The sequence below is a fragment of the Tachyglossus aculeatus genome, chromosome 6 (assembly GCF_015852505.1).
Source record: "Tachyglossus aculeatus isolate mTacAcu1 chromosome 6, mTacAcu1.pri, whole genome shotgun sequence".
In the NCBI taxonomy this organism is placed as follows: Eukaryota; Metazoa; Chordata; class Mammalia; order Monotremata; family Tachyglossidae; genus Tachyglossus; species Tachyglossus aculeatus.
The window spans coordinates 36110057-36124072 of NC_052071.1; the positions used below are offsets into that span (position 1 = coordinate 36110057).

At 51.1% G+C, this 14016-nt stretch overlaps 1 protein-coding gene across 1 annotated transcript; it reads left to right on the forward strand.

Moving 5' to 3' along the window:
• The first annotated feature begins 1765 nt into the window (after positions 1-1765).
• Positions 1766-14007, forward strand: PLP2 (proteolipid protein 2). The gene is made up of 5 exons (XM_038748186.1): positions 1766-1956; positions 12125-12280; positions 12382-12477; positions 13125-13215; positions 13383-14007. Exons 1-5 carry the CDS (start codon positions 1861-1863, stop codon positions 13403-13405), a joined length of 462 nt encoding a protein of 153 aa, XP_038604114.1. The 5' UTR covers positions 1766-1860; the 3' UTR covers positions 13406-14007.
• Positions 14008-14016: the final 9 nt, after the last annotated feature.

Below are 14016 nucleotides of genomic sequence, written 5' to 3' on the forward strand. Positions count from 1 at the left end.
CTCTGCACACAGTAAGCGCTCAATAAATACGATTGAATGAATGAATGTTATACGTACAGGTAAAATAAATAGAGTAATAAATCTGTACAAACATATATACAGGTGCTGTGGGGAAGGGAAGGAGGTAAGGCGAGGGGGAGGAGGGGGAGAGGAAGGAGGGGGCTCAGTCTGTTGCCAACTTGTACTTCCCAAGCGCTTAGTCCAGTGCTCTGCACACAGTAAGCGCTCAATAAATACGATTGAATGAATGCGGGAAATCCCAACAGCCACGAGAGGCTGCCCTGCCATACAGCAGGAATGGGCAGAGGAGGGGCAGCTCAGGCTGGAACATTTTTGCCCACTGTTGGGTGGGGACCGTCTCTCTCTGTTGCCAACTTGGACTTCCCAACCGCTTAGTCCAGTGCTCTGCACACAGTAAGCGCTCAATAAATATGATTGAAAGAATGAATATTTACTATTTTATTTATTTTATATATGTTTTATTGTCTGTCTCCCCCTTCTAGACTGTGAGCCCCCTGTGGGGTGGGGCCCATCTCTAGGTGTCGCCAACTTGGACTTCCCAGGGGCTTAGTCCAGGGCTCTGCACACAGTAAGCGCTCAGTAAATACGATTGAATGAATGAATGGATAAATACGATTGAATGAATGAATTTTTGGAGGAGGCAGGGTGTGCGCCTATTAACTTTTAAGAAGGGGAACGGTCGGGCCCGAACTGCAGGCCCGGGGGGCGGCCTCCTAAGCCAACAGGGCCCCTCCCCATGGCTTTCTGCCACCTGCCACCGCCTCTCCCCGGCCTGCCCTGCCCTGCCCAGTCAATCAATCAATCCATCGTATTTATTGAGCGCTTACTGTGTGCAGAGCACTGTACTAAGAGCTTGGGAAGTCCAAGTTGGCAACATATAGAGACTGTCCCTACCCAACAGCAGGCTCACAGTCTAAAAGAGTGGGCTCACAGTCGGGCCCGGCCCCCCAATTCATTCATTCAAGTATTTATTGAGTGCTGGCTGGGTGCAGAGCACTGTACTAAGCGCTTGGGAAGTCCAAGGTGGCAACATATAGAGACAGTCCCTACCCAACAGTCTAAAAGAGTGGGCTCACAGTCATCATCATCATCATCAATCGTATTTATTGAGCGCTTACTATGTGCAGAGCACTGTACTAAGCGCTTGGGAAGTCCAAGTTGGCAACATATAGAGACAGTCCCTACCCAACAGTGGGCTCACAGTCGGGCCCGGCCCCCCAATTCATTCATTCAGTCGTATTTACTGAGCGCTGACTGTGTGCAGAGCACTGTACTAAGCGCTTGGGAAGTCCAAGTGGGCAACATATAGAGACAGTCCCTACCCAACAGTCTAAAAGAGTGGGCTCACAGTCGGGCCCGGCCCCCCAATTCATCCCTTCAGCGTATTTCTTGAGCGCTGCCTGTGTGCTGACACTGTACTAAGCGCTTGGGAAGTCCAAGTGGGCAACATCTAGAGACGGCCCTCCTAGAAGGGGGGAGACAGACGACAAAACATCTTAACAAAAGAAAACACCCTCCCCAACAGCGGGCTCACAGTCTAGAAGGGGGTGACGGAGAACAAAACAAAACATACTAACAAAATCAAAGAAAGAAATAAAAAAAAATAAACACAACCTATTAACCGAATCAAAGAAAGAAATAAAAACTAAACGCTCCTTTAAAGGGTGTTGGTGGGAGCTCTCCCCCGCCCCCGATGATTCACTCCTCCCGCCCTCCGTCCTCCCACCCCCTTCCTGGTGCCACCGGGGCTGGGCAGAAGGGAGTGTACTAGGCGTGGTTGAGAGGTGCCCGTTTTGGACGCCCCCCGAAGAGGCTTCCACAGGGGCTGGCGACTCCGGGATGGCCGACATGGAAAGGGGAGCGGCCCCCAACTGCTGGGCGGCCTGCACCGGCTACACGAGGACCCGCAAGGGGATGATCCTCATTGTGGAGATGGTAAGAGGGGGGGTCCCTTCTGGCTCAGGGCGACCCCCCGAGTGGGCCCACTTGCCCTCCCCCCGCCGAGCCCCTTTCTAGAGGCGGGGGTCATTCATTCAACCGTATTTATTGAGCGCTGACTGTGTGCGGAGCACTGTACTGAGCGCTTGGGAAGTCCAAGTTGGCAGCAGAGACGGTCCCTCCCCAACAGCGGGCTCACGCAGGGAGGGGCTGCTGGAAATCAATCAGTCAGTCAGTCAATCAATCAATCGTATTTATTGAGCGCTGACTGTGTGCGGAGCACTGTACTGAGCGCTTGGGAAGTCCAAGTTGGCAACAGAGACGGTCCCTCCCCAACAGCGGGCTCACGCAGGGAGGGGCTGCTGGAAATCAGTCAATCAATCAATCAATCGTATTTATTGAGCGCTGACTGTGTGCGGAGCACTGTACTGAGTGCTTGGGAAGTCCAAGTTGGCAACAGAGACGGTCCCTCCCCAACAGCGGGCTCACGCAGGGAGGGGCTGCTGGAAATCAATCAGTCAATCAGTCAATCAATCAATCGTATTTATTGAGCGCTGACTGTGTGCGGAGCACTGTACTGAGCGCTTGGGAAGTCCAAGTTGGCAACAGAGACGGTCCCTCCCCAACAGCGGGCACACGCAGGGAGGGGCTGCTGGAAATCAATCAGTCAATCAGTCAATCAATCAATCGTATTTATTGAGTGCTGACTGTGTGCGGAGCACTGTACTGAGCGCTTGGGAAGTCCAAGTTGGCAACAGAGACGGTCCCTCCCCAACAGCGGGCTCACGCAGGGAGGGGCTGCTGGAAATCAATCAGTCAATCAATCAGTCCATCAATCGTATTGAGCGCTGACTGTGTGCGGAGCACTGTACTGAGCGCTTGGGAAGGCCAAGTTGGCAGCAGAGACGGTCCCTCCCCAACAGCGGGCTCACGCAGGGAGGGGCTGCTGGAAATCAGTCAATCAATCAATCCATCAATCGTATTTATTGAGCGCTGACTGTGTGCGGAGCACTGTACTGAGCGCTTGGGAAGTCCAAGTTGGCAACAGAGACGGTCCCTCCCCAACAGCGGGCTCACGCAGGGAGGGGCTGCTGGAAATCAATCAATCAATTAATCAATCAATCGTATTTATTGAGCGCTGACTGTGTGCAGAGCACTGTACTGAGCGCTTGGGAAGGCCAAGTTGGCAACATAGACAGTCCCGACCCAACGGTGGGCTCACAGTCTAAAAGGAACGCAGTCTTCTAACAACAATAACGATGTTGGCATTTGTTCAGCGCTTAGGGAAGTCAGAGGGGGCTTGATGTCTTAATAATAATAATAATGGCATTTATTAAGCGCTTACTATGTGCCAAGCACTGTTCTAAGCGCGGGGAGATTACAAGGTGATCAGGTTGGCCCTCTGGGGGCTCACAGTCATCAAAGAGCACGGGCTTTGGAGTTAGTGGTTATGGGTTCAAATCCCGGCTCCGCCAAGTGCCAGCTGCGTGACCTTGGGCAAGTCACTTAACTTCTCTGGGCCTCAGTTACCTCATCTGTAAAATGGGGATAATAATAATAATAATGTTGGCATTTATTAAGCACTTACTATGTGCAAAGCACTGTTCTAAGCGCTGGGGAGGTTACAAGGTGATCAGGTGTCCCACGTGGGGCTCCCAGTCTTCATCCCCATTTGACAGATGAGGCCACTGAGGCACAGAGAAGTCAAGTGACTTGCCCAAAGTCACACAGCTGACAATTGGTGGAGCCTGGGTTTGAACCCATGACCTCTGACTCCAAAGCCTGGGCTCTTTCCACTGAGCCACGCTGACTGTGAGCCCCCCGTGGGGCAACCTGATCACCTTGTATCCCCCCAGCGCTTAGAACAGTGCTTTGCACATAGTAAGTGCTTAATAAATGCCGTTATTATTACTATTATTATTATTATGAGCCCACTGCTGGGTAGGGACCGTCTCTATATGTTGCCAACTTGGACTTCCCAAGCGCTTAGTCCAGTGCTCTGCACACAGTAAGTGCTAAATAAATACGATTGATTGATTGACTGATCCCCATTTGACAGATGAGGGAACTGAGGCCCAGAGAAGTGAAGTGGCTCGCTCAAAGTCACACAGCTGACAGTTGGCGGAGCCGGGATTTGAAGCATGCTTGGGAAGTCCAAGTTGGCAACAGAGAGAGACGGTCCCTACCCAACAGTGGGCTCACGCAGGGAGGGGCTGCTGGAAAGTAGTCTTTTTTTAATTTTTATTTTTTAATGGCATTTATTCAGCACTTACTATGTGTGAAGCACTGTTCTAAGCACTGGGGAGATTACAAGGTAATCAGGTTGTCCCCCGGGGGCTCACAGCCTTAGTCCCCATTTTACAGATGAGGTAACTGAGGCACAGAGGAGTTAAGTGATTTGCCCAAAGTCACACAGCTGACAATTGGCGGAGTCGGGATTTGAACCCACAACCTCTGACTCCAAAGCCCATGCTCTTTCCACTGAGCCACGCTGCTTCTCTAACAGCTTCTCTAGTCTTCTAACAACAATCACAATGTTGGCATTTGTTAAGCGCTTACTATGTGCGAAGCACTGTTCTAAGCGCTGGGGGGGGGGGGGATACAAGGTGATCAGGTTGTCCCACGTGGGGCTCACAGCCTTAATCCCCATTTTCCAGATGAGGTCACTGAGGCTCAGAGAAGTTAAGTGACTTGCCTAAGGTCACACAGCATACATGTGGCGGAGTCGGGATTCGAACCCATGACCTCTGACTCCCAAGCCCGGGCTCTTTCCACTGAGCCACGCTGCTGCTTCTAGACTTTGAGCCCGCTGTTGGGTAGGGACCGTCTCTAGATGTTGCCAACTTGGACTTCCCAAGCGCTTAGTACAGTGCTCTGCACACAGTAAGCGCTCAATAAATACGATTGAATGAATGAATCCCCCCCGCCCTACCTCCTTCCCCTCCCCACAGCACCTATATATATGTATATATGTTTGTACATACTTATTACTCTATTTATTTACTTATTTTATTTGTACATATTCTATTTATTTTAGTTTGTTAATATTTTTTGTTTTGTTGTCTGTCTCCATCGTCTAGACTGTGAGCCCACTGTTGGGTACTCTATTACTTATTACTCTATTTATTTACTGATTTTATTTGTACATATGTATTCTATTTATTTTAGTTTGTTACTATGTTTTGTTTTGTTGTCTGTCTCCCCCTTCTAGACTGTGAGCCCACTGTTGGGTAGGGACCGTCTCTAGATGTTGCCAACTTGGACTTCTCAAGCGCTTCGTACAGTGCTCTGCACATAGTAAGCGCTCAGTAAATACGATTGAATGAATTGAATGAAATACGATTGAATGAATAAATACGATTGAATGAATTGAACGAAATACGATTGAATGAATAAATACGATTGAATGAATAAATGACAGTGGGGGGCGGTTCCTGGAAAGTAGGCCAGCCTCCAAGCGCTTAGTACGGTGCCGGGCACAAAGTAAGCGCCTACCAGCTCCCATGGTGATGCTGACCGCAGCCCTCCAGCCCGCCCAAAGAGTTTTAACTCTTTAGAGAAGCAGCATGGCCTAGTGGAAAGAGCCCGGGCTTTGGAGTCAGAGGTCATGGGTTCAAATCCCACCTCCACCAATTGTCAGCTGTGGGACTTTGGGCAAGTCACTTCGCTTCTCTGGGCCTCAGTTATCTCATCTGGAAAATGGGGATGGAGACTGTGAGCCCCCACCATGGGACAACCTGATCACCTTGTAACCTCCCCAGCGCTTAGTACAGTGCTTTGCACATAGTAAGCGCTTAATAAATGCCATTAGTATTATTATTAAGACACCAAGCCCCCTCTGACTTCCCCTTCAAGGGCGGGGGCTCGGCGCCCTAATAGATGGGGAGCCCGTTGTCCGGTCGGGACCATCTCTTTCTGTTGCCGATTTGAACTTCCCAAGCGCTTAGTACAGTGTTCTGCACACAGTCAGCGCTCAGTAAATACGATTATTTTCCTGTCTCTCCTCCTTCTAGACTGGAAGCCCGTTGTCCGGTCGGGACCGTCTCTATCTGTTGCCGATTTGAACTTCCCAAGCGCTTAGGACAGTGCTCTGCACACGGTCAGCGCTCAATAAGTATGATTGTTTTATAGTCTGTCCCCCTTCGAGCCCGTTGTGGGGTAGGGACCGTCTCTGCTGCCAATCTGTCCTTTCCAAGCGCTTAGTACAGTGCTCTGCACACAGTAAGCGCTCAAAAAATATGGTTGCTCTGTGGTCTGTCTCCCCTTTCTAGACTGGGAGCCCGTTGTCTGGTAGGGACCGTCTCTGTTGACGATTTGTACTTCCCAAGCGTCTAGTACAGTGCTGTGCACACAGTCAGCGCTCAATAAATACGATTGTTTTGCTGTCTGTCTCCCTCTTCTAGACTGGGACCCTGTTGTGGGGTAGGGGCTGTAAATGTTGCCAAATTGTCCTTTCCAAGCGCTTAGCGCAGTGCCCTGCACACAGTCGGCGCTTATTTTGGAGACCGACCCCAAAACAAAGCATGTATCAAGAGAAGCAGCGTGGCTCAGTGGAAAGAGCCCGGGCTTTGGAGTCAAAGGTCATGGGTTCAAATCCGCTGTGTGACTTTGGGCGAGTCACTTCACTTCTCTGGGCCTCAGTCCCCTCATCTGGAAAATGGGGATGAAGACTGGGAGCGCCCCCCCCCCCGTGGGACAACCTCATCACCTAGAGAAGCAGTGTGGCTCAGTGGAAAGAGCATGGGCTCTGGAGTCACAGGTCATGGGTTCAAATCCCAGCTCCGCCAATTGCCAGCTGTGTGACTTTGGGCAAGTCACTTAACTTCTCTGGGCCTCAGTGACCTCATCTGTAAAATGGGGATCAATCAATCAATCAATCGTATTTATTGAGCACTTACTGTGTGCAGAGCACTAAGCACTTGGGAAGTAGAAGTTGGCAACCCCACATGGGACAACCTGATCACCTTGTAACCTCCCCGGTGCTTAGAACAGTGCTTTGCACATAGTAAGCGCTTAATAAATGCCATTATTATTATTACCTTGTATCCCCCCCCCCCCCCCAGCACTTAGAACAGTGCTTGGCACATAGTAAGCGCTTAACAAATACCAACATTACTATTATTACCTTGAATTCATTCATTCATTCATGCATTCAATCGTATTTATTGAGCGCTTACTGTGCATTCATTCATTCAATCGTATTTATTGAGCGCTTACTGTGTGCAGAGCACCGTACTAAGCGCTTGGGAAGGACAAGTCGGCAACATCTAGAGACGGTCCCTACCCAACAGCGGGCCCATTCATTCATCATCATCATCAATCGTATTTATTGAGTGCTTACTATGTGCAGAGCACTGTACTAAGCGCTTGGGAAGTACAAATTGGCAACATATAGAGACAGTCCCTACCCAACAGTGGGCTCACAGTCTAAAAGGGGGAGACAGAGAACAAAACCAAACATACTAACAAAATAAATTCATTCATTCAATCGTATTTACTGAGCGCTTACTGTGTGCAGAGCACCGTGGCAAGCGCTTGGAAAGGACAAGTGGGCAACATCTAGAGACGGTCCCTACCCAACAGCGGGCCCATTCATTCATTAATTCATTCAATCGTATTTATTGAGCGCTTACTGTGTGCAGAGCACCGTACTGAGCGCTTGGGAAGGACAAGTGGGCAACATCTAGAGACAGTCCCTACCCAACAGCGGGCCCACAGTCCAGAAGGGGGGAGACAAGACAACAAAACAGAACATATTAACGAACTAAAATAAATAGAATAAGTATGTACGAGTAAAATAAATAAATTCATTCAATCTCATTCACCCGAAAGCAGAGCACTGGACTCTCCCCCGGCGCTTAGAACAGTGCTTTCATTCATTCATTCATTCGTATTTATTGAGCAATGACTGTGAGCCCACTGTTGGGTAGGGACTGTCTCTAAGTGTTGCCAACTTGTCCTTCCCAAGCGCTTAGTACAGTGCTCTGCACACAGTAACTGTTCAATAAATACGATTGATTGATTGACTGTGTGCAGAGCACCGTACTAAGCGCTTGGGAAGGACAAGTTGGCAACATAGAGAGTTGGTCCCTGCCCACAGTGGGCCCACAGTCTAGAAGAGTGGGCTCATAGTCTAGAAGAGTGTGCTCATAGTGCTTTGCACATAGTAAGGGCTTAATAAATGCTATTATTATTATTATTATTAATACGATGGAAAGAGTGAATGTCAGGGTTCGGGCGTGGCAGGGAGGAGTGAGCAGGCCGGCTGGGCCCTGAGGGGACGGGAGGCCCCAGGGCGGGGCCCTTCTGCTGCTGCGCATGCGCGGGCGCGCCCTCCTGCTGCTGCGCATGCGCGGGGGCGGGCCCCCTGATGAAGCGCATGCGCAGGACGGGGCCCCTTCTGCCGCTGTGCATGCGCGGGGGGGGGGGTCGTCCTGCTGCTGTGTATGCGCGGGGGCACCCTCCTGCTGCTGCTGCGCATGCGCGGGGCGCGCGAGGGGGGGGTCCTGCTGCGCATGCGCGGGAGAGACGGGCGTTGGGGACCCAGGCCGCCCCGGTTGCTGATGATGATGTTATTTGTTAGGCGCTCAGTATGTGCAAAGCACTGCTCTAAGCCCTGGGGAGGTTACAAGGTGATCAGGTTGTCCCACGGGGGGCTCACAGTCTTCATCCCCAGTTGACAGATGAGGTCACTGAGGCCCAGAGAACAATAATAGTAATAATAATAATGACGGTATTTGTTAAGTGCTCAGATACCTCATCAGTAAAATGGGGATTAAGACTGTGAGCCCCACGTGGGACAACTTGATCACCTTGTATCCCCCCCAGCGCTTAGAACAGTGCTCTGCACATAGTAAGCGCTTAACAAATGCCATCATTATTATTATTCATCCCCATTTGATGGATGAAGTCACAGAGGCACAGAGAATAATAATGATGATGGTATTTGTTAAGCACTTACTATGTGCAAAGCACTGTTCTAAGCACTGGGGAGGATACAAGGTGATCGGGTTGTCTCACGTGGGGCCCACAGTCTTCATCCCCATTTGACGGATGAGGTCACTGAGGCACAGAGAATAATAATAATGATGGTATTTGTTAAGTGCTTACTATGTGCAAAGCACTGTTCTAAGCGCTGGGGGGGATACAAGGTGATCAGGTTGTCCCACGTGGGGCTCACAGTCTTAATCCCCATTTTACTGATGAGATATCTGAGGCACAGAGAAGTTAAGTGGCTTGCCCAAGGTCACACAGCTGACAAGTGGTAGAGCTGGGATTCGAACCCATGACCTCTGACTCCCAAGGCTGGGCTCTTTCCACCGAGCCACGCTGCTTCTCCTCCCCGCATCTGCCCCGGCCCTGGGGGCTTATCTGCACGCTCCATCTCCGCCCCCCTTCCTACCTCCCTCTTTCCCTCCGACACCCGACCTCGACAGAATAATAATAGTAATGATGGTATTTGTTAAGCACTTACTATGTGCCAAGCACTGTTCTAAGCGCTGGGGGAAATACAAGGCCATCAGGTTGTCCCACATAGGGCTCACAGTCTAGTCCCCATTTCACAGGTGAGGTAAGTGAGGCACAGAGAAGTTAAGGGACTTGCCTAAAGTCACACAGCTGGCAGCTGGAATTAGAACCCATAATAATAATAATGGTATTTGTTAAGCACTTACTATGTGCCAAGCGCTGTTCTAAGCGCTGGGGGAGATACCAGGCAATCAGGTTGTCCCACGTAGGGCTCACAGTTTAGTCCCCATTTCACAGGTGAGGTAAGTGAGGCACAGAGAAGTTAAGGGACTTGCCTAAAGTCACACAGCTGGCAGCTGGGATTAGAACCCATAATAATAATAATGGTATTTGTTAAGCACTTACTATGTGCCAAGCACTATTCTAAGCGCTGGGGGAGATACAAGGCAATCAGGTTGTCCCACGGGGGGGCTCACAGTCTAGTCCCCATTTTACAGGTGAGGTAAGTGAGGCACAGAGAAGTTAAGGGACTTGCCTAAAGTCACACAGCTGGTAGCTGGGATTAGAACCCATAATAATAATAATGGTATTTGTTAAGCACTTACTATGTGCCAAGCACTATTCTAAGCGCTGGGTGAGATACAAGGCAATCAGGTTGTCCCACGGGGGGGCTCACAGTCTAGTCCCCATTTCACAGGTGAGGTAAGTGAGGCACAGAGAAGTTAAGGGACTTGCCTAAAGTCACACAGCTGGGAGGCGGGAATAGAACCCATGACCTCTGACTCCCAAGCTCGTGCTCTTTCCACTAAATTGGGTTCATTCATTCAGTCGTATTTATTGAGCGCTTACTGTGTGCAGAGCACCGTACTAAGCGCTTGGGAAGTCCAAGTTGGCAACATAGAGAGACAGCGGGCTCGCAGTCCGTATTGTTTCTCCGTCATCATTTCCACACCAAACCATCAGGATCCCTGGTTTCCAGCCACTCCCCCATTCCCGATTACCCTCAGGCGTGGGCTTCCCGCCATGTGGGCCTTCCGCCCCCCGTATCCCGCTGCCCCTCTCCCCGGTTCTGGGGATCCTCCCTAGAAAATATCGCTCTCATCCCTCCCCGTTTCGCCCCGACAGGATGTCAGTGGGTCATTCTTTCCAGGAACTTGTCAGCTGCGTGGCCTTGGGCAAGTCACCTAAGTTCTCTGTGCCTCAGTTACCTCATCTGAAAAATGGGGATTAACCTCGAGAGGATGTCAGTGGGTCATTCTTTACAGGGACTTGTCAGCTGCGTGGCCTTGGGCAAGTCATCTAAATTCTCTGTGCCTCAGTTACCTCATCTGAAAAATGGGGATTAACCTCGAGAGGATGTCAGTGGGTCATTCTTTCCAGGGACTTGTCAGCTGCGTGGCCTTGGGCAAGTGTCACCTAAGTTCTCTGTGCCTCAGTTACCTCATCTGAAAAATGGGCATTAACCTCGAGAGGATGTCAGTGGGTCATTCTTTCCAGGGACTTGTCAGCTGCATGGCCTTGGGCAAGTCACCTAAATTCTCAGTGCCTCAGTTACCTCATCTGAAAAATGGGGATTAACCTCGAGAGGATGTCAGTGGGTCATTCTTTCCAGGGACTTGTCAGCTGCGTGGCCTTGGGCAAGTCACCTAAATTCTCTGTGCCTCAGTTACCTCATCTGAAAAATGGGGATTAACCTCGAGAGGATGTCAGTGGGTCATTCTTTCCAGGGACTTGTCAGCTGCGTGGCCTTGGGCAAGTCACCTAAATTCTCAGTGCCTCAGTTACCTCATCTGAAAAATGGGGATTAAGACTGTGAGCCCCATGCGGGACAGGGGCGGTGTCCAACCAGATTCATTCATTCATCCAATCGTATTTATTGAGCGCTTACTGTGTGCACAGCGCTGTAAGCGTCTATCTGTCCCGGATCTTAGTACAGTGCCTGGTAAGCGCTTAGCAAATACCACTAAAAGAAAAAGAACAAATTTGTTCAGGCAGGTTATCCCAGAACTCCAACACGATTGGCAGATGGAGGGGGAAACTGAGGCCCAGAAGGTAGTCCTAGAAATAGGATCTTCCAGTCTGGCACTGCCCTTCCTCGTCCGGTCTCCCATTCAGTCATTCATTGAGCACTTACTGTGTGCGGAGCACTGTAAGAAGCCCTTGGGAGAGTACACTACAGCCATTCACACCCCCTACACCAATTAATCGGTAATATTTACCGTGCTCTGCACAAAGTAAGCGCTCAGTAAGTACTTACTCTGTGCAGAACACTGTACTAAACGGTTGGAAGAGCACAATGGAGGTGGTTGATACTATCCCTGGCTTCGAGGAGTTTAAGGTCTGGGGGGTCGGGGGCCGGAGTGTGCGGAGCACTGTAAGAAGCGCTTGGGAGAGTACACTACAGCCACTCACACCCCCTACACCAATTAATCGGTAATATTTACCGTGCTCTGCACACAGTAAGTGCTCAATAAATACTTAATCTGTGCAGAACACTGTACTAAACGGTTGGAAGAGCACAATGGAGGTGGTAGATACTATCCCTGGCTTCGAGGAGTTTAAGGTCTGGGGGGTCGGGGGCCGGAGACAGACTCCAAAATCAATTACACCGATCTTTTTTGGATCTCTTCGATCTTCGGGAGAGGGCCGGGCACGGGATTCTGACCCGACGGCGATTTCCAACTTGTGTCTTGCGCAGATTTTGTGCGTGGTGATCCTAATCTGCTACGGTGCCTCAAGTACAGCCGGCTATTCCGCACTGGCCGTATGCGAACTCGTCATGGCCATCGTCTTCTTCGTCATCTTCATGTGCAATTTCCACCACCAGCTCAATTTCATCAACTGGGCCTGGACCGTAAGCGCGGACGGGCCGGGGCGGCCGGGGAAAAGGAGGAGGGACCCCGGGAGGGGCGACTCACGCGACTGACGCTGTTTCTCTTCCTTCCCACCGCCTAGGATTTCTTTCGCGCTGCCATCGCCGCCCTGCTCTTCTTAATCACCTCCCTCATTGTGATGATAAGGAACGGGCACGGCATGAGCATCGCCGCCGGGGTAAGAACTTTTCAGAGGGGAAGTTGAGGAGGGCAGACCAAGGGGACGGTGGAGAGTTTTCGGTCCGGGCCCTAACCTAATTGGGGTCATCAGTCCCCACCGATCGCAAACTAGCATTTGCCCTTCCAGGATGTTCTCTTCTCTACTGAAAGGGGTGGGGGAAAGAGTCTAAGAGTCCAACATCCAGGCTCTTCCTCATCTAAGTCATTTTTGCATCCCTGCCTGGTTCTTCCGACTGCACCCAAATAAGCGTATGACCTATTTATTTTGTTAATGATGTGCATCCAGCTTTACTTCTATTTATTCTGATGACTTGCCACCTGTCCACGTGTTTTGTTTTGTTGCCTGTCTCTCCCTTCTAGACTGTGAGCCCGTCGTTGGGTAGGGACCGTCTCTCTATGTTGCCAACTTGGGCTTCCCGAGCGCTTAGTCCAGTGCTCTGCACACGGTAAGCGCTCAATCAATACGATTGAATGGTTTAGACTGTGAGCCCACTATTGGGTAGGGACTGTCTCTATTTGTTGCCAACTTGGACTTCCCAAGCGCTTAGTACAGTGCTCTGCACACAGTAAGCGCTCAATCAATACGATTGATGATGATGATGAGTATGACCCGTCGCCTCTCGTTACTTTTCTCTCCCTCCTCAGGTGTTTGGGTTCCTGGCTGCAGTGCTCTTTGCGTATGACGCCTACACTGTCTTCCCTTCTCTATACAAGAGGCACGCGGCTGCTCCCACAGGTACGTTCCCTCCGTCACCTGGGAAGGGGGCAGGAGAGCCCTCCTTGGCTGTAGGGGACTTTGTCCTTGTTTGGAGAAAGGGAGAGGGATTGGGAGGGAAGGGAAGGACACTGGAGGCCGGGGGACGCCCCCCCAACCCTTCACCCCGCGTTCCCTCTTCCCCCCAGAGTCTCCAGATGGAGGAGTATAGTCCGCCCCAAACTGAGGATGGAACAGCTCAGCCCAAGCGAGACGGCCAAGTCGCCCACCGAAATCCCATCATCCGAAAACCTGCATTCGCCCATCCCAGACTGTTCTGGCTCACTCCTCCCCACCTTCGCCTTTCCCCTCTTCCAGCTCAGGACCGCGTGCCTTAAAAACGGGACCATGAGTTCCCTTGTTTCCCTGCCCCGGACTATTTAGTTGGGGGCGCTGGGATGTCCCCCCTGGATCCAAATCCAAATGCTTCGGTTTTCCCCCTTGAGTCCCAGTCCTGGAGATAGGCGGTAGGCGACAGAGGCTGGACCGTACAGTGAGGTCTAAGGGGGCCCGTCCTCTCCCGCAACAAACAGGGTAAGGGGGAGGGGGACTGGGAGGAGGAATATCCCCACCAGGAACAGCGGGGAGAGGAATGGGTCACCCGCAGTCACCTAGTGGGAATCACTCTTCCTTAACTCACGTCCACCAGGCCGTGGTCGGAATGAAGCGAGAAAGGCAGCGCGCCTCACCCCCGTACAGCGCCCCGGGGCCCCGGTTTTTGCAGCTTGTCTTCCTATTTCTTATCGCGGTGAATAAATAAACGGATCTGGGGGCCGAGCGGCT

Excerpts from the sequence above, each read along its gene's own strand:
- PLP2 (XM_038748186.1), top strand. The coding sequence starts at position 1,861 with ATGGCCGACATGGAAAGGGGAGCGGCCCCCAACTGCTGGGCGGCCTGC. Across the intron at positions 1,957-12,124 it reads TGATCCTCATTGTGGAGATG|ATTTTGTGCGTGGTGATCCT; the intron begins GTAAGAGGGGGG and ends TGTCTTGCGCAG. Across the intron at positions 13,216-13,382 it reads GCACGCGGCTGCTCCCACAG|AGTCTCCAGATGGAGGAGTA; the intron begins GTACGTTCCCTC and ends TCTTCCCCCCAG.